Source organism: Lagopus leucura, unplaced genomic scaffold (genome assembly GCF_019238085.1).
Source record: "Lagopus leucura isolate 7727_CA_CO unplaced genomic scaffold, USGS_WTPT01 Super-Scaffold_100004, whole genome shotgun sequence".
NCBI classification, from domain to species: domain Eukaryota; kingdom Metazoa; phylum Chordata; class Aves; order Galliformes; family Phasianidae; genus Lagopus; species Lagopus leucura.
In genome coordinates this window covers 33,410,927-33,434,888 of record NW_024962264.1, presented here as the reverse complement: position 1 = coordinate 33,434,888, position 23,962 = coordinate 33,410,927, and the positions used below count along the sequence as shown (strand labels likewise).

Genomic DNA, 23,962 nt, shown 5'->3' with positions numbered 1-23,962 from the left:
GTTACAGTACTGACATATGTTTCCTCCCCTCTTCTTTATTAGAAGGTTTTTTTTTCTTTCAGTATATTTACTGATAGTTACTGAATTAAGGTATTTTCCATTGTCTTTGTAGAGTTAAACTTACTTCGAAATGTTGATGCTAATAACCCAGAGAGCAGCACAACTGTGAAAAGCTCAAGCTTGCTAAGTGGTTTCAGAGGTGGTTCTAGTTACAACCATGAAACTGAAACCATCTTTGCATTGCCAAGGATGCAGCTGGATTTTAAATCTATTCATGTCCAAGAGCCTCAAGAGCCTTCATTACAAGGTATAGTATTGTTATTTGCTTTCCTTGATCTAAAGCTGTTTCTCATAAATAAGGGGTTAAATACAAAAATACTGTGCTGATAAGAGGATTTTTTTTAGAAATTACAGCAGACATATGCAATAAAGGACACATTTTTGTAATGAAATGCAGAGGGAATTCTGACGAGGAAGTGAAGACCTAGTCCTGATACTGGTTGCTTTCAAAACAAAGAAACAAACAAGCAAAAAAAACCCCTATTTGCTAAGAAATGAAAATGAACATTTCAGCTAGACTGGCTGTTCTGAGGAAGTTGGTTTATAAGCTAGAAAAGGCCTGTACTGAAAAAGGAAATAGGAGAGAAGAACCTAAATGTCATGCTTCTATTTCCAAAATATTATCTGCAGACTACAAATGGAATAGGGGGAAATGCCTGCTCTGTAACAGCAGTGTAATTTACAGATCATTTGTACTAAAATTCAGTATACTTTTATGCAATATGTACTTAAAATGTATTAATGCTATTTTGATCCAACTGTAGATACAAGCGTTAAACCAAAGGTGGAATGCAGTGTGGTAACTGAATTTACAGACCATATCTGTGTAACTATGGATGCTGAACTGATCATGTTTCTGCATGACTTGGTGTCAGCTTATCTAAAAGAAAAAGAAAAAGGTAAGCTATTAGCATCTGAGGTATCTGAGGTAACACTGTCAATCAGTATGTAATTGTTTGACTAATAAATATTGTTGAGATCTGAAATCAGGGCTTAGTGCTATGAGATGATAGCTACCTCTTTAAATTGCTGACAAGTGAAATTTAACTTAACGTTAACCAAATTCTCTTGTTCTGTTTTGGGGAGGGGAGCTTAAAGCCAAGAGGTGTCCTAGCACCTAGCAAAAAGTGCAGCGTTGCATGGGAACCATTTCAGCTGACTTTAAGTCCTAGAGGACTGGAAGCAGAGCAGTTGCCTACAGATGGTACAAATAGCATACTACCATGTCTCTGCTGTTCAGGGCATTCTGCTCCTGTTACCTAAAGTATTTCTAAATTCAGTCCTAATTCAGATATTTGTATCTATTTTATTCATTGTGCTGTTTGGAGGTGGAAAGGGCTGCTGTTCTTTTTCTGTGTTCTAGGATTTAAACTCAGGGAAGAGCTGGGTTCAGGTTCCTCTCACGCCCTTGGGCAAAGATGGATTGTAATTAATCTCCCACCATCCTCCTGCTCAGAATATGCTGTCAATTTAAAAAAATTAAAAACTAAGTATGTGTTTGCATGTAGCTTATGGAATGCAATATGTTTTGTTGTGTTTGAGTTTGAAAGAAATACTCTGTATATGGATGGGTTGGGTGGCAGAGGAAACAATTCCACATTCCTGTACCACCCACTAATGTTTAAGTTTTCCTTATGGTATGTTTTATTCATACTTTGTTGAAACCAGAACTGTTGCTAGAAATTCAGAAGTTCTTACTAAACATGGTGAAACACGAGATGGTTTTCTCTTGTTGGAAACGTGCTCTGGAATTTCTTTTAAGAGATGAGATGCTCAAACTGACTGGTTGCTTTTTTTTTCTGCCCCTTTCCATTTTGTAGCTATTTTTCCTCCTCGCATTTTGGCTTCTCGTCCAGGGCAGAAAAACTCTGCTGGTGTACTTGAGGACAGCTCCACGGAGAGAGAAGCAGAGGAAAGCATTACTTACACTACAGTTGACTGGAGAGAATTTATCTGCAATACTTGGCATTTGGAGCCCACACTCAGGTAACAAGCAGACTTACCAGTAATCTCTTTGTCTATGCATTTTATTTATGGGTACTGTCCTTCACACCACAAGTGTTTCCATACTGTTCAGCTGCTATGGATCAATTACATGGATGCTGTAATAGTTTTATCTTTTGCTATTAGTGCTGGTCTGGAAGGTGAGATGCATGTTAACGCTAAATGCAGGTAGTTCCAGAAAGCTAGTTGCAATCTATACCTGAGATTGAGTCCACCTACTATTGTTTTTCTTGGATTTTTTCTTTTTTTTTCTTTTTAAGATTAATATCCTGGACTGGGAGAAAAATTGACCCTGTTGGTGTTGACTACATCCTCCAAAAACTGGGCTTCCACCACGCCAGGACTACCATCCCCAAGTGGCTGCAGCGTGGGGTGATGGATCCTTTGGACAAGGTTCTGTCAGTTCTGATAAAGAAACTCGGTACTGCACTACAGGACGAAAAGGAAAAGAAAGGAAAAGACAAAGAGGAGTACTGAAGCGATAATGTGACAACCACCATTCCGTTTGATTTTTATCAAAGTGTTTTACTACAAGGTTTATATATGGTTTAAAGAGAAACCTAACAGCATTTTGCTACTCTATTTAGAACTTACATTGTGAGTAACTGTTTACTGTGGTACTTGATACCATTCTGTATTGGAAGTATTGCATGGTTACGACCAATGTATATTCTGTGAAGGAACACCCAAACACTGGCAGTCGCTTCTCGGCACCCACTGGTTTATTCTGTGCAATATGATTCCTGCATCTTCGAAATATTGCAGATTTACTGTGAATTTTATTAAACTTCTTTTGCCATAACACAGCCCCTTTGTTGATGTGACTGGTAATCGAGTTGTCAATGTAGACTTGTGTAAATTTATATATATATATAACTTATGAAACTGTGATCGCCTTAGTGCTAAAAATCTTTAAGTTTATTACACTTGTAATAAAATTTAACTATTGTACAGGGTTTTTTTTGTTCAACTTCTTTGATTAAAAAAGTGTTTTAAGTGTAAATTTGCATCCAGTCTCCTTTAAGGCGGTTACCCCGCTGTCGACGAGAGCGCCTACCGCCTCGCCGTTGCGGGCTGCGGCTGCGCACTGTGGGCGCCGCCCTGCGCGCGGGGACGCAGGGCGCGGAGCGAGGCCCCTCCTCGCGCCGAGCCATTGAGCGCCTTTTTTCCTCGCGCCTCGGCACGTGGCGGGCGGTGAGGGGCCGTGAGGTGCTGGCTGCTCGAGCTCTCGTAGCGCCGGCCGTGCTGGCTCTGGAGGCGGCGGCGTGGTGGTTGAGGTCCACGTGCCGGTGCTTCCCGGTCGGCAGGATCTTCAGCATCTGGCACAGTTCCTGTTGAGCTCCGTCAGGTTGATCGGGGATGGCCGCCACCAGTGAGAGCATGCAGAGGGCTGGGTCGGCTGTCTGTGAGCCCGCAGAGGAGAAGGCTGTGCTGGTGCAGGCTCCCGCCCGGCTGCTGAGCCCCGCGGCTGTAAGGCTCGGGCTCGCGCCTTCCCAGGGCCGGCACGGACCGAGCGCCCTGAAGACGAGAGAAAACCCAGGTATAGCTTTCAGTTCGTTCTTGGGACTGGCTGTGTAAACGAGCTGTTAGTGCTGCTGAAGGAAACTCGTGTGGCTTTGGCACTCTGCTGAGTTTCCTTGTCAGTGCGTTTTCTCTAGCGCCGAGAGCTGTCTACAAAGCATTTCTTTTAACCTAACAAACCGTTGAAGAGAGCGTTTTTTCTTGTGTTGACTCCTCGGTCTCGTTGCAGCGATGTCTTTGCCTCGCCCAGCCCGCCCGTCCCCAGAGCCAGCAGTGGTGCAGGACGCGTGGCTGGCAGACTTCGTTGCGGGGTACCAGAAGGGCGCAGTTCACCCGGTGTCAGCCCTGCACTGCTTTGCACAGAGGTACAGCATGCAGCTGGATTTTAAAGAGACCGGTGTGGCAGGTAAATGCTTCCTTTTTTACATACAGTTGTGTTTGAGATGATTTCGATTTCTTGGGCTAGCATTGATGCCAATATCACAAGTTACTTATTTATTTTTTAATGTTGGTTGCACTCCCCTCACATGAGCATTTTTTTTCCCTGGGAAGTGATTGCCTTTTTCATTCTCGTGGCTGCTTGCTGCCCTTTTGGAGCTGTTGTGCTTTGATCAGAATCTGCTTCTAGCTTTCTCACGACTGCCGTGTTCCCAGTTTTGTGTGTTGTTTTTTTCTTCCTATAGAAGCAGATGTTCTCCTTTGGAGTGCAGCTTTTTGTTTGCTGCCCTGGAACTTTTTTTATTTTTTATTTTGTGTAGGGGGCAGAGTCAGCAAACCTGAGCATTCCTGCAATTCCTCTGTAAGAGTTGTCCTTTTATTACATGCATTCCAGTTTGGGCTGCATTCTGAGCAGGGCTGCATATAGCATTCTGTGCGAGGTTTCTGTGCAGTAGTGTGAATGCCTGCTCGCCTCAGTGGATGATTGCATGATGTGGGCAGAACTTTTACTCGTTTATCTTAGAATTTATCAGCTGATGATTTGGAGGAGGGCCAGCCCGATTTTTTTCATGAGGAATTCCATTATTCTGCTGAAGAGCTGTAGGTTGAATCAGATGTAGTATGCTGTTGTATTCCAGTTTCTGTGAGTCTAATCCTTTCATTCAAAATTTACTACAAATAATTGTGTATTGTGGCTAAACAGCAGTTTTTTTCCTCATTTCAGGTGTTTCAGTGTTCCCTCTATCAAGCGGAGGTTCCATATTAGAAAGTTATCTGATACCTTTTCTGAGCTGAAATGTTATTTTTTTCTGTTGCTTTTTTTTTGCCCTGGTATAGTTCCTTTTTAATATTTATCCCTCTCGTACCATGTGGTAGATATGCCTCTTTGTTACATTACATAGGGCTTTTTCCTCATTATTTTAATATTGCTTAAGATGAATATTACTTAACGTGCGTCTGTTTCTGGGATTTTTGTCCCAACTCTTCTTTGTTTTTCTTGTTCTCAAATATTCAGAAAGGTGACAGGAGAGAGGTCTGGATAGGGATAAGCTCTTTTCTCCCAGTCTTTACTGCTGTTACAGAGGTTTCTCACAGTTGCCATAGTCAAAATTTTCTGTGAATTCAGACTGACTTTACAAGGTACCTCATCAGTACGGAAAAGTTAGCCATTTGAGAGATTGAAGGCTCTGCTCTGTAAATGTATTCCGATCTGCTCCCTTATTATTATTATTATTATTATTAAGCTATTTTATCTTGCTCTCTGTAGGCATAAGATTACTTCTTTTAAATGCATGTGTTCTCTGAAATGCAAATAATTAATAAACTTATTGGGTTGCATTCAGTTTCTTCCCTTGCTGGGCATAGTTCTGTCGCAGGTTGCCTTGCTTTAATTAAAGAGGGCCTTTGTTGCCCCTGTCAGTCGTTGTTTGTCTGACCAGCTGATGATGATGGGTTGCTTGCCATGCCTGCTGACACTTGGAACTGGTGTGGTGGTTTTGCCAGGCAGTTCGGAAAACGTGGTGTTTTGTTAATACTTGTTAGAGCTGGAAGAGAGCTTTATGAGAAGTACAGCGAATGAAAACTGTCAGGATACTTGTGGAGGTGAAAGGTATTTTGTTACAATCATCTTTTCATCTTGTAGTGATGCTTGAAGTCAATCTAAGTGCATAAAGCTATGGAAAAGAATACGTTCTTTAGTGTTACTAATCATGATTCTCTTTTTCTCCTTAAAAGGACACGCCGTAAGTCCTTATTTTGGCATTAGTGCTGTGTTGGATGGTGTTTACTACAAGACTGGATTAGGAAGAAACAAGAAGGAGTCTAAGCAGAATGCAGCTAAATTGGCTCTTGATGAGCTACTGAAGTTGGAGTATATGGTGGCACCAGCTTCTGGAAAGTCAAGTAAATATTCAAGCAGTACCTGAGCAGAACTTCAAAAGATTTGCTTAGAGCTTTTCTACCTAAAATCCCTGTGTAGCTTTGTGAAATGCTTTGGTGTTACAACCTCTGTCAGTTTTGAGTCCTTTTTGGAAGTTATTTGTTGTTTAATTTTGAAATTCTTTGTCTCCTCTGTACTATGAGTTGCAATGGTTTTTGGCTCAGAAGGGAGAACTGCAGAAGGAATTAATTTATCTGTTGCACTTGATTTACTAATTGCTAGATTACAGCAGTATCAAGTTGTTCTGAGTATGTTTGAATTTTTATAATTATGTCCTTGGCTTTGTGTTACTACTTGCAGAAGAATGAAGTTACCATAATGTTTACCTTTATTTAAGGATTGTTGCTTAAATAACTCTATTCTTATAAAGACTCCTTATAAGAAAAAAAATCTCTAATTCTTAAAGAATTAGAAGGTTAAATGTGTTGAAAATAGTGTTTGATTGGTGTTTTGAAATTTGTATTGTTGACACCTATTGGAAGTTGTCTTGAATCCTCAGGTCCTCCCCGTATTCTGGTTGAGCCTAAAACTCCAGCAAGCTCTATTGATGTTTCACGGATCAGTTTTGGTAAGGAGTAATCTTGTTTAGCTGTGTGATCTGAATCTATAAAGAAAATACTTTATTTTTGTTTAATGCTTCTTTTAAAACGCTTTGTGATCTGTACGAAGGTTCTATTATTTTATATGTGTTGTCTTCAAAGAATGCTGGAAGAATTGGTCACTTAAGTAGCGCATGGATGAATGCTGACAGACACAACTCAAGTGAATTTCTTCAACTAAAATCTTGAATCAGAGATAGGAATAGATAAAGCCTTGCTGTCCTTCTTTGAACTATCATGTCTGATAAACTTTATCTGTGTTCCTACTTTACCTTGAATAGTAAAGCCATGAAGTGTTAGCAGTATTCTTGTCTTTGTTTATTCACATCCATCCTTGTAATTGTCAGAGGCACTAGTGGTGCTAGTGCTTTTACCATGTCTGTAAATTTATTATCTGCTCAGTGCTTGATTCTGTCTGTTTTTCCCTCTGCACATTTGTGTCTTGCTGGCTTTTATTGTTCTGTTTAGAAGGACGACACCATATATATCAGAAATTTTCGCAGACAGTTGAAGGAGTGTTTAACAGCCTGACTGCTGAAAATCCTGAGTACCAAAGCTGTGGCAGTTCACTGGCTGCCTTCATCATTGAGAAAGGCAAGTCGGTTTTGATACGGGATTCTGGGGCTTGAGCAGTCTAGCCTGTGTTCCCTAGGAGCCTTCATTCAATGTGTTTCTGACCTTGCATGTAAGCAGTAGCTGCTCTTCTTTGTCATACTCTTTATTGGTGACTTCATCATAACTATTCAGTGTGTTTCAATATGCTGTCTTAAAGAGGAATTGGACTAAAATCTCAAAGGTTGGAAAAGGTCTCTAAGATCATCCAATCTGACTGACCATCACCACCAGTATTTCCCACTACACCTTGTCCCTCAGCACAGCATCAAAATGTTCCTTGAAGCCTCTGGGGATGGTGATTCTACCACCTCCCTGGGCAGACTGTGCCAGAGATTGATGACTCTCTCAGAGACGTATTTCCTAACATCCAACACCCATCTTTGCAAAACCTTTCAGGCAGTTGTAGAGAGCTATAAAGTCACGCCTGAGCCTCCTGTTCTCCAGTCTAAATAATCCCAGCTCCATCAGCTGCTCCTTTTAAAAGTTGTGCTCCAGACCTCTCACCATCATTGTTGCCCTTCTCTGGACACACTCCAGGGCCTCAGGATCTTTCTTGTAATGGGCCCAAAACTGAAAGCAGTACTCAAGGTGCGGCTTCACCAGTGCTGAGTACAGAGGGATGATCACCTCCGTGCTTCTGCTGGCCACGCTCTAATACAAGCCAGGATGCCATTGGCCAGCTGGGCACACTGCTAGCTCGTGTTCAGCCGAGCATTGACCAACACCCCCAGGTCCATTTCCTCTACATGGTCTTCCTACTGCCCTGCCCCACACCTGTAGCGTTGCCTGGAGTTGTTTTGGCCAAAGTGCAGGCCAGCACTTGGTCTTGCTGATCTTCATCCCATTTGCCACAGCTCAGCAGTCCAGTCTGTCCAGATCATTCTGTAGGGCCTTCCTATCCCTAGGTAGCATCAACACTTCTGGCAGCTTGGTGTCATCTGTAGACTTCGCAAGTGTGCACTCAGTGCCCTCATCCAGGTCATCTATAAAGATATTGAACAAGACAGGCCCCAGTACTGACCCCTGGGGAGCACTACTTGTGGCTGGTTGCCAGCTGGGTTGGTGCACTGGTGTAGATGCACTTGAGCTGAGCCCCTTGCCCGCCCGCCCCCCCCCCCTCCAGTCCTACGTTGTTCCCCTAGGCTCATCTCTGGCAAGTCTGGTTTTATCCACTCTCCCCTTCGTATCTCATTTAAAGCTTTCTCAACAAGCCCTGCCAGCTCCTGGGCTAGGATTTGTTTCCCTGTTTGAGACAGGTGAGACCCATCTGCAGACATCAGGCCAGGAGCAGAGTGAATTGCCCCATGGTTAAAGGAAACCAAGGTTCTTGCAGTTGCACCAGTAAGGCCTTATAGACCAGTAGTCCCTACTCTGTCTCAGTTATTTGGAATTTATTTTGGTACTTACTGTTTAGTTTAACTTTGTGTTTTGACTGACTGACCATTGTGTTTTATTGCATGTTATGTTTTCTTTTTAGGTGGAGAGCATAAAGTCGTAGCTCTAGGAACAGGAGACTGTAATTACAGCAATGATTATTCACCTGAGGGAAGAGTGGTGCACGACAGCCATGCCATCGTTACTGCACGACGTTCTCTTCTCCGGTGAGATTCTGTGTACAAGTTGTTACCACTACTTTTGTAGCCAGTTCTTAGTTTTACTTCTCTGAGAGTAAATACAAATACATTTGCATTTATTTAGTGTGTCCCTTTGAGATTATTTTTGAGTCAATGTAAATGAAATGTGAATGTTCACGTATTTTTAAACAATTTAGTATCTCTCATGCCTGTTGTCACCGCTTCATTTTAGATATTTTTATCGACATCTTTTGCTGTTCTATAATGAAAATCCAGCACACAGAGAGCAATCCCTGTTTTGCACAGCACCTGACTCGAAGCTGCTTACCCTAAAGCGGAATATAAATATCTATCTCTATATGAATCAGCTGCCAAAAGGATCTGCTCAGATAAAAACACAGTTGTAAGTACCCAGGTATTCTCAGAGGTATTGTAATGGAAAATTGATTAGTTTCAGTGACCGCCATGAGTGTGAAAAATACCCGTTGTTACATGTTTACAAATAGTGGGGAAGCCTCTGCTGAATTTTTTTGTGTTTTGAAAGCGTTAGTGTACACAGTGGTTGTGGTCAGCATAACGTGTTGGTACACAAAACTTGTATGTAGGTTGTGATTTCAGATTGTTACTTTATTACAGATTATCTGATTATCTATTGACCTCTACTCTGAGATGGTGTTAATTTCCACATTGAGAAAGCAGATGTGGTGGCTTAATGTCGTCCTTTGCACCACAGGGCTGGGCTGTAGTCTTGAATTGTGTATGCTATGGGAAGTGCACAAAGTTGTTCTGCTTTGTGGGGGGGTGGGAAGGGGTAATGAGCACACTTGATGAGGCACATAGGCTCCTGTGCTTGCCTCCATTCTTTCTAACTTTTGTTACATTCTTGAAATTTTAATAGTTTTGAGATTTAACTGAAGCAGTCAATGACTTAACAAAGTTGTTCTGAGCAGTATTATTTTGTTGTCTCTAGCACTAGTATGGTGGTTTACCTCCTTCAAACTTATACAGTCAAACTTCTTCATACGTGCAAGACAGCTCACTTCTTCCATACTGTGTTTTGGTGTTCAGAAAACAATTTGCAGGCTGGAAGTCGCAGCCAGTTCACCCCCAGTTGTGATGACTGGGGGAGCTTCTCCCACTAGAATTGCTGAAGATTTTAGGTATTACTTTTTCTGTATCATAACCTGTTCTTAGAAGTACTAATTAATGAATCTGGATGCAGTTTGCCAGCTACTTTGTAGTGATTGATTGATCACGTATTCTGTGTTATTTTTTTCTCTTTTTGTCTGGTCTGGTCAAAGAGACAAACTCTGGAAAATGCTTTCTTCTGATACAGCAGATTGGCTTATGTATCAAGTGAGTTAATTTAAGGATAGGTTTTTAGAAGGAAGTTACTTATTCAGAAGTGATTGGCTGTGTGTGGAGAAACAGCACTTTATAATAATTTTCGAGTACTTCCTCACTGAGATTTCTTTTTCTGTCTTACTTTAGATGTCTTAATCCACATTCTCTGACTGCTTGCCAAGCTGCTGAAGAGCTGTGTCTCCATGTTGCTATAGAAGGCAAAGTTTATCTTTCTCTTTCTTGTCCTTCTAAAACTGTGAGAGTAATCAGTATGTCAGCTAGTGACAAGTTAACAAAATGGGAAGTGGTTGGTGTTCAGGGAGCGCTGCTGAGTTACTTCATTGAACCAGTGTATATCAACACTATTCTTGTAGGTAAGCTTAATAAACTTCAGTCTTTTTTCCATGTTTTCATCTTCAAGTTTGATTATATTTTATAATGAAATTAAAATAGTGAACTGAATGAAGTTGTTTGTTTTCCAAAGAACTGCAGAATGTTTTGTTTTCACTTGCTTTGGAGTTGCCCTAATGTAAAACTCTGTCTCATTCTTTTGTCATTGTGTTTTTATTTAGCTATTGTTTTATAATGGATAAAATGTTAGATACTGAAAAAGTATCACATACCTGATGAATGCTGTGTTAACTGTTTGGTCAGATATGGTGACTTCAGGGTGATGGTGTATTTGGCTAATGGTAGAAATGAGCAGTGGTGGAAGAGCTTTTCTAATACAACTAAACACACCAAAATGCTCAGTTTTGCCCCAGGGGAGCTTAACAGCTCTGTGAGAGAGTCTGTTGGGTTTTTTTTTCCTTTTTTTTTTTTTTTTTTAAACATTTGTTTTTCACTAGTTTCTATTGGTCATTGTAAATACATGTCCTGTTGTGGAACAGAAATTATCAAGGTGATAATGAGTTGTCGGGGTTTTGTAGCATTTAAAAAGACAGTGCTGCTGTCAAGTACATGTTTCTTTGTGTGATGGAATTAGCAAGTATTATCTTCAAGATTTTAATCTCTGTGCACTTGTATTATGAGGCTTGGTACAGAAGTCTCTGAGCTCCCCAGACATTGAAGCTGTGGCACAGAACAGCTACCTGATGGGTATAGGGAAGTTTGGGCACTTACTTAAAAGAAGTGATACAAAGCTCCTCAGGTTCACTTAAGCATTGTTCAAAGTAAATAGTAATAAATCTATAATGTTAAATAGAAGAGTGATGTATTATATGAATATTCCTTGAAGATGCTGAGGACCAAAGTGTATTTATTTGGTAGATATTTTATGACTTTTCCTTGAGAAGCAACGGACCAAAGTAAATTCATTTAAGCAGTCAGTGAAAGTGTGTAATGGAAATGTGCAGTTTGATAGTTTCTGGTGTAAAAGCCTGAGAACTTTTCTTGAGTAAGATATGTTTCAGTATGAACAAACGTTGTGTAAATTCACTGGGCTGTTTACTAATCTAGAACATCGAAGTTCTGTTTTCATGGTGTCCTGGTGAAAAGTTACAGAATGGTTACCACTTTGGAAAGGAGATGTCCAATGAAAATCACGGCGCTTCTGAAAGAAGAGAAAAAAAGCTTTGCAAAACAAAAATACTGGAACTGATTTTTCAAGTGAAATCTTTTGAGGAAAAAAATGAATGTTCCAATGACCAATGGAAACAGATGGGTTCTTGGCTGTTTTATTGATTTATTTTTTGTTTGTTGATGTAATTACACGTGACTGGCTTTTTTTGTACTAGGAAATGGAAATTGCAGGAGTTTGAAGGGGTTAGAAATAGCTATAAGACAACGTATTGACGATGCGCTCACAGCAAAGCTTCCAGTGCTTTACGTGGTCAACAGGTCGTTTACTTACTTGGTGAACACCGTACAACCAATTCAAGTGGATGTGAAACAGAGGTCTCTCAGTTTGAATTGGATGTTGTCAGATGTGCAGCTGGAAGTTGTGGATGGGCTAAAGGGAAAAGTCACTGAAAGGTCAGATTTTTTTCTTTATTCCTTACATTGAAAATGCTTAGCCTGTTGTGTGCATTTGAATATTGAGCTTTTAAGTTACATGTAAAGGCCACAGTATAATTCAAATGAGAGGGATTCTTTCTTGTACTAAATGTATGCATCCTGTATTTAGACACAGTTTTAGAGATCTTTCAGTGACGTACCAAAATGTGAAATAATATATTACATGTTCTAGTGATTGCTTTACTTTTCAAAATACTACCAAAGAGTTCAGATGAGTTCCAGTTTGAAAACTCTTCTTGGTCATCTTATTTTATAGATCTCTCAGCTGCTGACTTGTATCAGCTCTGCTCATTCAGAGCAGAAGCAACATCACGTGATCAAATTCACAAAGCGCTGGGGCAAAAAAACCCACCATGTAATGATTAAGGCAATATACCTGTAGTGTATTTCTTACTGAGATTTACTGTGCTCTTTGTTATTTTACCTATAGTTCGCCGTTTAAAAGTGGCTCTTCCATGGCAAGCCGACTTTGTAAGGCAGCAATGCTGAGTCGTTTCAAATGCCTGGCTGGGCGAGCAAAACGAACTGACCTGCTTCAGGTTGCTACGTACCATGAAGCTAAGGTAAGCTGCAAAGGGAGAAGAAATAAAGGAGGTCTCTTGATGGCTGCTCTCAAAACCAGTTCAATTGGCTGCAGTGACTTTCTGTATTGCTTTCTAGATTTGCGTGAGCAGGCGGATTCCATTATTACCTTGTAATTTTTACCTGGGCATCTCTGAAATTGCTGTTTTCAAGTAAAATCAGTCCACTGGATCAGTCTTGACACACTTCCTATTAAAATCTTCTGTACTTTGGCTAAAGACTAAACATTTTTCTCACAGTAAGGCTAGTTTCATGCAGGAAAATTCTTTTTTTTTTTTTTTAATCACAGCTTTATATTCAATTCATACATAGATAATTTTTCTACCATGAAGTATTTTTGTGGGAGAATTGAAAATTTCATATTGAACTTTTTGAAAGCTTTTTTTTCTTTTTTTTTTTTTCCTTTTCAGAATATTCTGCAAGTGGTTTTTTTGCACATGTGCTGTTTTTTTTCTAATAAAGATTTTTTAAAAACTACTTTAAAGCAGAACGGCTTGTTAATTGACTGCATGTTCACATATACTTAGAGTTGCATTGGGCGACATATTGATTGACATAGGATTGACTTGTTTTCTGTCTTAAAGATATTATTGGGTCTGAAGAGATGTCACAAAACATGCATGTTGTATTTAACAGAGGAGTTCTCCCGTTCCAGTGAATGACTGAATGTACAAAAATAGCATGTTTTTCGATTCTAGGACGTTTTCCATCCTGTCAGCAATGAACACAACTGTAAAATGTATAGGCTTTGCTTTCAGCAGGGCTTGTTCTTATGCATATTATATAATAGCATTGAAGAATGCAGATTACTGTAACCATTATACTTGAGATCTTTCAAGATCCTACCTTTTCTCTTCCAGGTCAAGTCTAATTTGTATCAGGAAGCTAAAAAGTTGCTGCACAGCTACTTAGAGCAACATGGTTATGGATCCTGGATTGTGAAGTCTCCGCATATTGAACAGTTCACTGAATGATTGCAAGATGGATTGTATGTGGAGTCTGTTTTCTTTTGGTAAAATGAGATACTAAGTAGTAGAAAGTTCAGCTGTTAGTCAAGTGTTTAACTGTTGGGTTCATGTTCGCGGTGAGAAAATTGTTGAGCATATGTGTCCAACCTGCTAGTTTTATAATTTTGTTGCCCACTTTTTTTTTCTTGTTTAATAAAAAACGCAGTTTTGTTACTTACGTTTACTATGTTATGTATCTTACATGCAACAAGAAAGTTGATTTTTTTTCACACTGTGACCCAGGCAAGATAAAAGGTTGGACACCCGCTGCATCTGCACGTTGTAGAGCTTCCTACTTACTTGTAGTTATTAAACTGGCTGTAACAGTGAAGTTTTTTCACAGGTAGGAGTATGTAGCAGCGTTGCATGTCTGTTTGGTTTTGCCTTCCAGCATCACCTCATTCCCTCCCTACACTACAGAGTCACTTATGTGCTTAAGTTCCTGCTAGTTGACTGTGCCTCAAACTTTTTGTATGCCTTTTTCATAACTCTTTTTTGGGGGGAAATTAGTAAAAGTAGGATTTCTGTAATAAATAGATAATGATTCCTGTGTATTACTTTTGGAAAGCAGTATTGACTGTGTGTGCTCTAGCTGGAGGTGTCTTCTGTTAGATACGATTTTTGTTTAGCATGGATTCATCACATGGCTTGTAATTCACTACGTGCTGTTTGTGGTCTTTGTATTTCAAAAAGTGAAACTGAATTATCAAGCTGTTACTCACCTGTTTTGTGATGAGCTGTGACACTCTTCACTAGTGAGTTTAAATCATCATTAAGATTTCAAAACTGTAAATAAAAATAGTATGATGTAGAAGTCACCAGTAATGAGGTTCCTTCAGTTTTTGGAGCTCCCTTAACAGCTGTCAGATGTGATTGTTGGACACCTTCTCCCACAGAGTACTTAATTGGTGTACTTGTTCATCCTTCCAAAATTGTTTCTGTATGGAATAGTCTGAAAAGTGTTGCTTATTGAGAGGGAAATTGCTTCCTTGTAAATTACCATAATATTACAGTGACAATTTGGTAATGTTTGGGTGTTAACCATCATCTAGTTTTTTTTCAGACTGTTTTGTGTGTTGTGAAATACTCGTGTATTGATGCTAGATCCTGTGCTGTTTGTGTTTCTTGATTTTTGTATTTCGTACAAATTTGGGAAGCTGTTATGTCAAGTTCGTGTATATCAGTAATAGTGGAATTTTTTGTTTCTTATTGTAAGATAATTATAAAACAAGACTTGACAGTGTTTTTTCCTTGCATGGCTTTTTTAACTAGCAAGTTGAATCTTCACTACAGACAACCTTACAGCAAGTTGTTGTTGTTTTCATGATACTAAAACTATTTTACATATTCTTGACAGTCTGTTAGTGTTTTATGTGCTTCTGGACAGTTTTTGTTTATGGTTTTAGACCTTTGGGGCATGACTGAGGTGTTTAATGCTGTCAAGCTAGAAGTCTTAAATATATACAGATAACTTCATTTTCTTTGTGTACTTGAGGCATTTTATTAATTGAATAGCAAACTAAAACTTCTCTGAAACAGTGTTTTTTCAAGGAGAGAAGTTCTTTTGTGAATGAGATCTGGTAAGCTGTGTATGATAGCTGTATCCTTGAGGCATCACTTGGTTACAACAGCTGGACTCAGTTTTTTTTTTTTTTTTTTAATTGAGACTGTTTGTTAATGAATTAGGAGTAAATGAGCAGTGCATTCAGGTAGTAAATTGATGCATATGCTGTTAACAGTTTTTCTCACCTACTTACATAGTTTCAAAAGCACTTGGAAAAGTGTGGCATATTTTGGAACTATTTCTGTTAAGAGAGAACAGGTCCTGATATATCTAAGCATATGTCCAAACTCCTGAGAGGCAAGATTGCTGTTGCTCCCCTTGGCATCAGGCTGGAGAGGCATTCCTGTCAGGCACATGCATGCAGAGCATGTGGGTATACCCCCATAGCCAGTCCCAGAGCTTAAAGACCAGCAGGTGAGGGTACTCTTATGAAGGCAGCATCACTGCCCTGTGGTTAAGAGCTCAGCTGCTGCTCTCTCTGGCTGAGCACAACGGAGATTTCTGATTAGAACATGTCTCTGTGCAAGGTGGAGTCCTCCAGCAACTGGGCTGAACCATGTTTGCCCAGTAGGTGTCTGTTGTTTCTGAACCTGGAAATAAAAGCCTCTGAGGCTTAGAGCCCTGGGCCAGTTTCTGGTATGGGCTGATGCATGCAGTCGAAGGCCAGGCCTCTACTTCCTAGCCCTTCTGCAATCTCACCTGTAGAGATACACAATCATACATCTGACTCAGACTCCCCTACTCCCATAGCTCTTGACCCTAGAGCCATGGTAGTGTTCTTATATCCAGAATTGCCCTTAGAGCCCCACTCAGAACCATTTTGCTCCCAAGCCTCTTTGCCTACTCATCAGATTATTCTGTTTGTTTATTGCTGGTGATCATTGAGTTAGTTGCTCTCTGTGCACAGTGGCACTCTTGACTACGTTAGCACTTAGAGCCCTGTACGTGTACATACAGACAGAACAGAGAGGAATGTGTTAGCAAGAAATTTTATGGGATTGGACAAGACTAAACCAGGCAGTTGTGCTGGCTAGCGTGCTATTTAAATGACCAGTCCTTTATATCTCCTTATCTCTCAGTTTTGCACACTCATCTTCCCCAGGTCAGCTAAGCACCTCTGCTTCTTCCTTCTAAGCATCCTGTTATTAAGTCCTGGGCAATCCTCAAATGCTCATGTCCTTCATCCCAGTAATGGGTCCCATCCCCTAGATCAGACATCCCCCTAGATCCCACAGCCCACCATCTGCCCTGTGCTGACATGGCAGTGGCTCTTCCCCACTGAGGCCTGGTATGGCTCTGAGAACACTTCCCTCTCAGGTGTGTTATTAGCACTGTTTTGGTTGAAATTAGCACAAAGGTGGGGGAGCACAGCATGCTGTTAACTCAAGTTACGGCAAATAATTTAATGCATTTTAATATACTGGCTAAACACAGTCCTGTGAACAGTGAAGAATATGCATCCATGCTTTCCATTTTGGTAAAAAAAATTCAGAATAGGCTTCAAGGTGACTGAAAAAAATAGCTTTTTTTTTCTGTATGTTTGCAACTCCATTTGCAGTTGATGTAAATGCATTACCTGCAAATTTTCAAATGTTGCAATTGAATATTCAACTGCAAGATCATATCTCTTTGCAGATTTTTATAGGATCTGTCTTACCAGAGAAAAATATCCCATGTTTCGGTGTCCCATCTTATGTCATTGCTTTTTGACAGTACATACATTTGTGAGCAAGTGTTTTCAAGGATGAAGTACAAGAAGAGTAAAATTTCATTTACAAATCACTAATGAAAGCTTTGATAAGTTACTAATAATTGCATCCACTTCTCGAATCAGGCATTTATGCAGCAGTTTCACAAAAAGTGAGGACAAATTATCCCACTAGTGTTATGGTTTTAATTTAAAAAAAAAAAAAAAAGTTAGTTATATACATGAACTGCATTAAGTATTTTATATGAGGCTCAAGATAATTGCTCTTCATTCACTGTGACCCAGGCAAGCCAAAATGTCGGACACCTATGGGTTAGAGAATGGATGAGCTTGAATGTGCAGCAAAGTGTTGCACCTAGGATAGAGCAATGCCAGACATGGGTTCACATGGGAGACAGGTGGCTGGAGCAGTTCAGCTGAGAGGGTGTGGGGATGCTGGTGCCACCATGAGCCAGCGGTGTGTCCTGGCAGCCAAGGAGACAGAGTTGTGACGTGCATTAAGCACAGTATAATCAGTCGAAAGAGGTGATTCCCCTGCAGTATTTAGTACTGACGTGGCCTCACCTTGAATATTATGTGCAGTTCTAGGTTCCATAATATTAAAAGGATGTTAAGGTTCCTGAAAGCAACTGGAGGATGGCAGCAAAACTGAAAGCGTGTTCTATGAGGAGAGGCTGAGGATACTGGGTTTGTCAGCTCTGGAGGAGGCTGTGAAGTGAGCTCACTGCTCTCTGCAGCTCTCTGAGGAGGGAAAATGGAGGGAGCTGCTGGGCTTTGCTCCTGGGTACCAATGGCAGGATGTACTAGCGAGGTTCAGACTGAACATTGGGAAACATTTCTTTATTTTGAGGGTCATCAAACTCAGGAACAAGCTTCCTAGAGAGGTGTTAGTTGCCCCGTACCTGTCAGCATTGAGATGTTTGAACAGTGCCTTCAGTGATAGGCTTTAAGTTTCTGCTTAGCCCAAAAGAGGTCAGGAAGTTGGACTAGGTTATCTTTGTAGTCCTCTTCAACTGAACTGAGCTATTGTGCTGTATATACTTTTTAGGAAATTTGCAGTCATGAAATGTCGCAATAAAAGTAAGAATCTAGGAGGCCTCATGAGTACAAGCATTTGCAACACAGCTTTTCTTCTAGAGCTACCTTAACCAGCTGTGTGTTTCAGCAATCTTTATAGTGAAGTAGATACTTCTCTGAAAAGGTGACTTGAACATGGAAATGCTAGATAGGGGTCAGGCCAGTCAGAAAATGTAGTTTTGGAAATCCACAGCAGAGCATGGCTACTGTACAGAAATGATGTTACAGTCTCCAGAACTAACTCCAGTTACCAAAACTGCCATTTTCCGAGGCTATAAGCAACCTTCACTTCTCAACTGCTGCCTGACTCCAAAGCAGTTTGTGCAGACAAAAAAACAATGAAAACTTGTTTATAGTTTCGTGCTGTATGTGTTTCATTCCTAAAATTGTTGATGATTCCATCTTCCTTATGATTATGGGATAAGAATCTTTTCATGCTCCTTTTTTTGTTTGTTTCTGAAGTACAGGACTGTTAACTCCCTTACACTTACTGTTTAGGGACTTAGAAGAGATATTGGTTATTCCTTTTCTGGTGTCTGACTCTATGGGTTAATCCCAAGGTTGGTTCTGCCAAATTGTTAAAGTTGAGATTTCTCATGTTAGAGTAAGTGATAAAGGAAACCCCATTTAGTAGCAGGCCTATACCCAGTAAAAACTGCACCTCTACTTTCTTTGTGATTGCTAGAGGCTAGGCATCTACACAGATAAACCTTCATAGTGTTGTACTGAAACGTGTTTGCCTGCCAATCCACACATTATGTGTGAAGCTGCTAGTTCAGGGAGCTGCTTTTTGCTGTAGATCAGAGGATTCAGATGCCACAGATTTAAGAGGTTTAGAAGTTTATTAAGTAACCCAATGAAAAATATCAAGTTAGAGATAATCTACAAATATATCACTATCAATGAGTTACAATGATATCATAGTATGTTCTTACAACTGTAAAAGATTTCATTTTAAATCACTTAAACTTGTGTATTTGCTATTGAACTGTAACTTGGCTTCTGTTCTCTTTCTAATATTCAGGTTTCAGGCAAGCCTCCCTTACTCCCCAGCTTCCCACACTAAGTTTTTTTTGGACACAAACATAATAGAGTGTCCAGCAGGTGTTCAGGGTATACTCTGGATTTGGCTGTGCTGGTTAGTATCACTGCTAGCAGTCTCAGCCTTATTTGGATTAATTGCTGTGGTCACTTAGGCATAGGTGGCCTAGCAAGATTCTGCACACTAAAGTCTGTCTGCAACTGGTAGTAATCAGTAGTCAGTCACTGCTGTTCAGATCATGCACTCCCAGATGCTTTTAACACTAGTCTCTTTTTGATGCTATCTTATAGACTCAATGCTTACTGTTGTTCCACTTGGCTTTAAAGGAGATTATTTTAAATTTTTATTTTTTTATTTTTAAATTTTTTTTAGCTTGCTGCTTTTAAGAATTTATCCCATGAAAAGGAAAGCGTGTACAAAAATGTAGCATTCTGTAAATACTGACAAAGGAGAAATATATTTATAACAGTTATTTTCTGGTTTCTAATCTTGCTGTATTTAGGTCTTACTGTTGCTACAGGCTGTCACTTGGAAAGCAGCTGATTGAGAAGAGGGTGGGGCTGATCTCTTTGTGGCTAAGATGATTGACAGTATTTTGCTTTTCAGAGTCATCGTGGGTGGGGGCAAAGCTGTGGGAAGAGAAGTGGAGCAACAGATACCGACACTGTGAGTATTTTCTCAGTTTTGGCAGAAAGCTAGCATTACACTTATTTTCTCTTCACAGCATTCAAGAAAACTGCTGTGTTTTCCATTGTTAGTCTGTTTTTAAGTATGACTTGAAATACTCTATACCACACCCACCAGCAAAACACATCAAAGACTAAATGATAAAATGATAACTGTTGTAGTATGGCTTACTTTCATCAATTACAGTGTGCATCGCTAGCATTTAGTGGTGGTTTTGGGGTTATAAAAGATGCTCTACTTAGTTGTTTCCTTCTGCATAAATCTTAGAATGTCACGTGACTGACTCCATCTTCATTTGAAGCACATTTCCGAGGTTCCACAAAAAGATTTTTCTGAATACTTAATGCAGTACGTGTTGGACTGGATTTAAACATTAATTATCAATTTTATGTCAGTCATTGCTGGAAAGAACTGGCTATGTAAGTGTTCTGGGATGTTGGTACTTAAGTTACTTGTATGTTTATTATTTCAACTGCTTAATTGTTTCAGTTGTCGCTGGAGATTTGTGAGAACCACATATTTTTTTCTTGCAGCATGGAGAAAAATAGTCCCAGAGAAAAGTATATGAGACTGTGTAGCTAAGTAGGACAGGTGGTTTAGGATCACTTTGAGTATTTTTTGGAGGGGCAAGTAGTTTGGTACTCTTGCATTTGTTTTTCTATGACATACCCTCTGCTGTATGCCAGCATAATCTGGTATTTTATATCAATTTTCAGAAACTGGGAAGACCTAGATTAGCTGCAAGTGTCTTGTTTTGAGTATGGTACCTGAACACACTTGTATACTGGTAAATGTTGTTGGCTTTTTAATTATAAATAGTTTTTAAGCAGGTCAATGAGTCACCAGTGAAAGACAGTATCATTTAAAAAGGAAGACTCTAAACATGATTTTCATACGTTACTGAAATTTATTAAATGTCATCTAGAAGTGACTTTTAAAAATTCCTTCAGTAAATACTTGTCACTTTACTGACAAAGTGAGAATCAATCAGTTTTCCAACATACATTTTGAGCCCGTAGGGCTTACAGAAAGGATCAAATATGATCTTAGAACAGACGTCTTATCACCCAGACTAAGAGCATACAGTGGTCCCAGAATGGACAGCATATTAGTTAGCCACGGGATAAAATACATAAATTATTTGTAATTAAATAATTAAATAAATAATATAGCAGTAAAAATAAAAATGATTAGTTGCTTATTTTTGCATAGATCTCAGAAAGTTGGTCAGTTGTTGGAGAAAATCAGGAAAGTTTTTCTTGTCGTTAGCTTCACAGATCTTGCAGTCACCTTCTATGGGATTTAGATCCTGCAATACAGTAAATTTTGTTAATTGGTTATGGCTCTCTTGCCAGACAGATTTAGAACCATGAATTTATGGCACAGCTTTCTGAACTACTACTTACGTAAATAATTGGTACCCTTCTAAAAACAGTGTAGGGTGACTTACATGATTTAGCATAGAAAACAAATGTCATACTTCTTAAAATGTTGACTTGAATAGTTAATGTGGGCCAACTGCTCTAAAGTCTTGGATTTTCATGCAAATAGATGTTGTCAAGTAGCTTGACATTACAGTATTGTTGTACAAAATGCTGTATTCTTAAGCAACCATAACACAATGGCCTTAAGGCAAAAAAAAAAAAAAGACTGATTCTGATGTTCTTTTTCATTATTGCTGAAATGCATTTGCTTTTAACTAACTGACCGTAAAGATTACCTACCCTAAGTCTCTGGAGGTTCTTTTTGATACTTTGAAGAGCATTTTCAACTTCATTTTCAATTTCAGGCTCATCTTCAATTTCTTTCTCCAGAGTAACCATTTCTTCCAGGTAACACTGCAGAGTTTGCCGACTGCACTCCTAATATAGTAATCAAAGTCAACACATATGTAAATATATAGAGATATATAGTATTTATATTAAATGTTTTTTGAAAAAGATTGAATTTTTTTTTTCTTAATTGCCCATTATTTTTTTCCTTGTTTCCCTTTGAACAATATCATTTTTTCCCATCAAGTCACATTGTAAAATTCTACATGTGGCCTTAGTTCTTGTAGCTTTTGAAATGTAGATGATCTTTACAGGACATTTCAAATGATGGAATATGTCTTGAGAACATGAAACTGCTGTGTTAGCTCTTAAACTGAGCCTTATTTCCAGTTGTTGTCTGGAAATCCTGTCCTAAGAAAAGGATTACTAGTAAAGCCTCTATTTTACAGTGGCAATCTTCAATTAATGCACTTTGGTTCCTTTATGCAATGCCTATATCTGGTCCTACGGTTGAATGTCTTGGAATCACAGAATTGCTTGGGTTGGAGAGGTCCTTACAGACTATCTCATCCTAACCCTTTGCCCTTGCCAGGGCTGCCTCCCGCTAGGTCATGCTGCCCAGGACAGCATCCTTCCTGACCTTGATGTGGGTATATCGCTTTACACATCACTCTTACAAGCTCTTTCAGGCACTTGGTGATAATATGCTGTTAAATCAGCCTTACATGTCTACATTTGAGCACTGGAGCTCTGAGATAGTTACATCTTGATCTTGCCAGCATAGAAGAAAAATGACTCAGATAAGGAAGTGGTTGCAGAATCTGGTTTTAAATCTTTACTCAAACAAAATTTCTGTTAAGTGAGAATTCTGCTGGATTAAAAACTTAATTGGAGGCTCAAAGTAGTTAATTTGCATAAGTGTCTTAACTACTTCCCAGTAACAAACAAATTGATGCTCTTGTTAGCTGCTTGCACACTGAATTAGAAAATTTGTACAGATCAGTAATTTGTGAATAGTAAATAGACTGTGATAATGGTGTATTTAGAATGCTCCTGGACTCAGGTATGCAGTATTTTAGAAAAAAAAAGAAACCACAATGACGGTGTTGGCATGGAAATAAGTCTTACATATATACTGAACATCATAAAATAAGAATTTATAGCTATATCTAGGATGAGTTGGTTAAGTTTTACTTCTGGAAAGAGCTAGTTAGAGCATAATTAAATTTCATTACTAATGGGATATGAGAGATACATTAAACAGAACCAGCTACTGTTGCTGCATCTGATTTTGATAAAATATGGGCATTTTCCTGTGGATATTGCTGTATTTAAAAAGTTTCTAACTCTTCATTCTCCGAATTGTTCTTATATTAGTGGTGATACAACAGTAGTGCCTTCTACAAATATTATACAACATATAATTGATTCACAGAACTCTTTTTTTGTGAATTGAAGGCAAAATGAATACGGAGGATTAGTTTTATGTTTTGTATTGCACAGACCAAGAAAGTAATATCTGTCTTCATTATTCATTATTCATTATCTTGTTAATGCTTAAGAATATAAGTCAAAGGCAGAAGTGTATTTTAGGAAACCTCACACTGAATTCAAACACCTCAGATTTGCTTTCTGTGTTGTCCCTTCCGATAAGTGAATTGTTTTGGTCTAAATCAATAATACATCATTTTAAAGTTGCCATATCTTAGAAGTCCTTTTGAAAACAGAAGGCTAAAGCTCACCTGGATCTCATTTGGTGTGTAGAGCTCGAGATGAATCTCCTGTAGAGAAGAGGGAGAAAAAGTTAATTTTTGAGGACAAATTGCATGGAAAAAAATAAGTAGAAAACATTAGCAGAAAAGAACTAATACAGGAAAACCATCACTTACGTTCTTGCTTTTTTCCAGTATTCCTAAATCTTTTATTAATGTTGGAAGAATTTCCAATTTTTCTGATGATAGCGATGCTCCGTAAGCTGTAGTCATAAGCACTGCTACTGAAATGCAGCTGAAGATCAGTACTTTGCACATCATGTCAATGTCCTGATTATCTGTATGCTGGTATTCAAATTGTGATGTACAATACAAGGTGATAAGTTGTCATTAGACTGTTTAGTATTTATACTCTTCTCTCTGGGGGGAAAAAGATGGGGGCGTCATGTAAAGAAGGTTTTTATTACACATTTTTTCATATGCTTTACCTGTATGGCAAGAATCATTACTTTTGTTTTTCCTCCCTGATGACACTTTGGAATTTTTTGACTGCGAGAGGGATTTTACCTACATTCACTGGTGTAAGAGAAGCCCACACTCACTTTTGGCACTCACTCTCTCAGTGTGCTTTTTGCATGAAACACTTTTTCCCTCTTGGGCTGTCCCACTCCCCCATAGAATATGCCATACACTATACTACT

At 39.2% G+C, this 23,962-nt stretch overlaps 3 protein-coding genes across 6 annotated transcripts in view; 2 read left to right on the top strand and 1 right to left on the bottom strand.

The window, feature by feature from the left end:
* Window positions 1–3,067, top strand: part of KIAA1109 (KIAA1109 ortholog) — a 108,644-nt gene extending 105,577 nt beyond the window's left edge. For all 4 annotated transcript variants that reach the window (XM_042872149.1, XM_042872151.1, XM_042872150.1 and 1 more), the window contains 4 exons: window positions 113–307; window positions 825–959; window positions 1,881–2,046; window positions 2,325–3,067. In XM_042872149.1, the coding sequence (XP_042728083.1) occupies window positions 113–307; window positions 825–959; window positions 1,881–2,046; window positions 2,325–2,541 (713 nt within the window). In that variant the 3' untranslated portion in view covers window positions 2,542–3,067. The remainder of the gene's footprint in view (window positions 1–112; window positions 308–824; window positions 960–1,880; window positions 2,047–2,324) is intronic.
* Window positions 3,068–3,342: 275 nt separating this feature from the next.
* On the top strand, window positions 3,343–14,415 carry ADAD1 (adenosine deaminase domain containing 1). Its single transcript, XM_042871510.1, has 11 exons — window positions 3,343–3,604; window positions 3,815–3,991; window positions 5,758–5,925; window positions 6,462–6,530; window positions 7,030–7,155; window positions 8,654–8,777; window positions 8,983–9,153; window positions 10,242–10,468; window positions 11,831–12,068; window positions 12,541–12,673; window positions 13,553–14,415. Exons 1-11 carry the CDS (start codon window positions 3,424–3,426, stop codon window positions 13,664–13,666), a joined length of 1,728 nt encoding a protein of 575 aa, XP_042727444.1. The 5' UTR covers window positions 3,343–3,423; the 3' UTR covers window positions 13,667–14,415.
* Window positions 14,416–20,975: 6,560 nt separating this feature from the next.
* On the bottom strand, window positions 20,976–23,582 carry LOC122180006 (interleukin-15-like). Its single transcript, XM_042871379.1, has 4 exons — window positions 23,439–23,582; window positions 23,292–23,330; window positions 21,502–21,639; window positions 20,976–21,086 (listed from the first exon to the last, which is right to left on the bottom strand). Exons 1-4 carry the CDS (start codon window positions 23,580–23,582, stop codon window positions 20,976–20,978), a joined length of 432 nt encoding a protein of 143 aa, XP_042727313.1.
* Window positions 23,583–23,962: the final 380 nt, after the last annotated feature.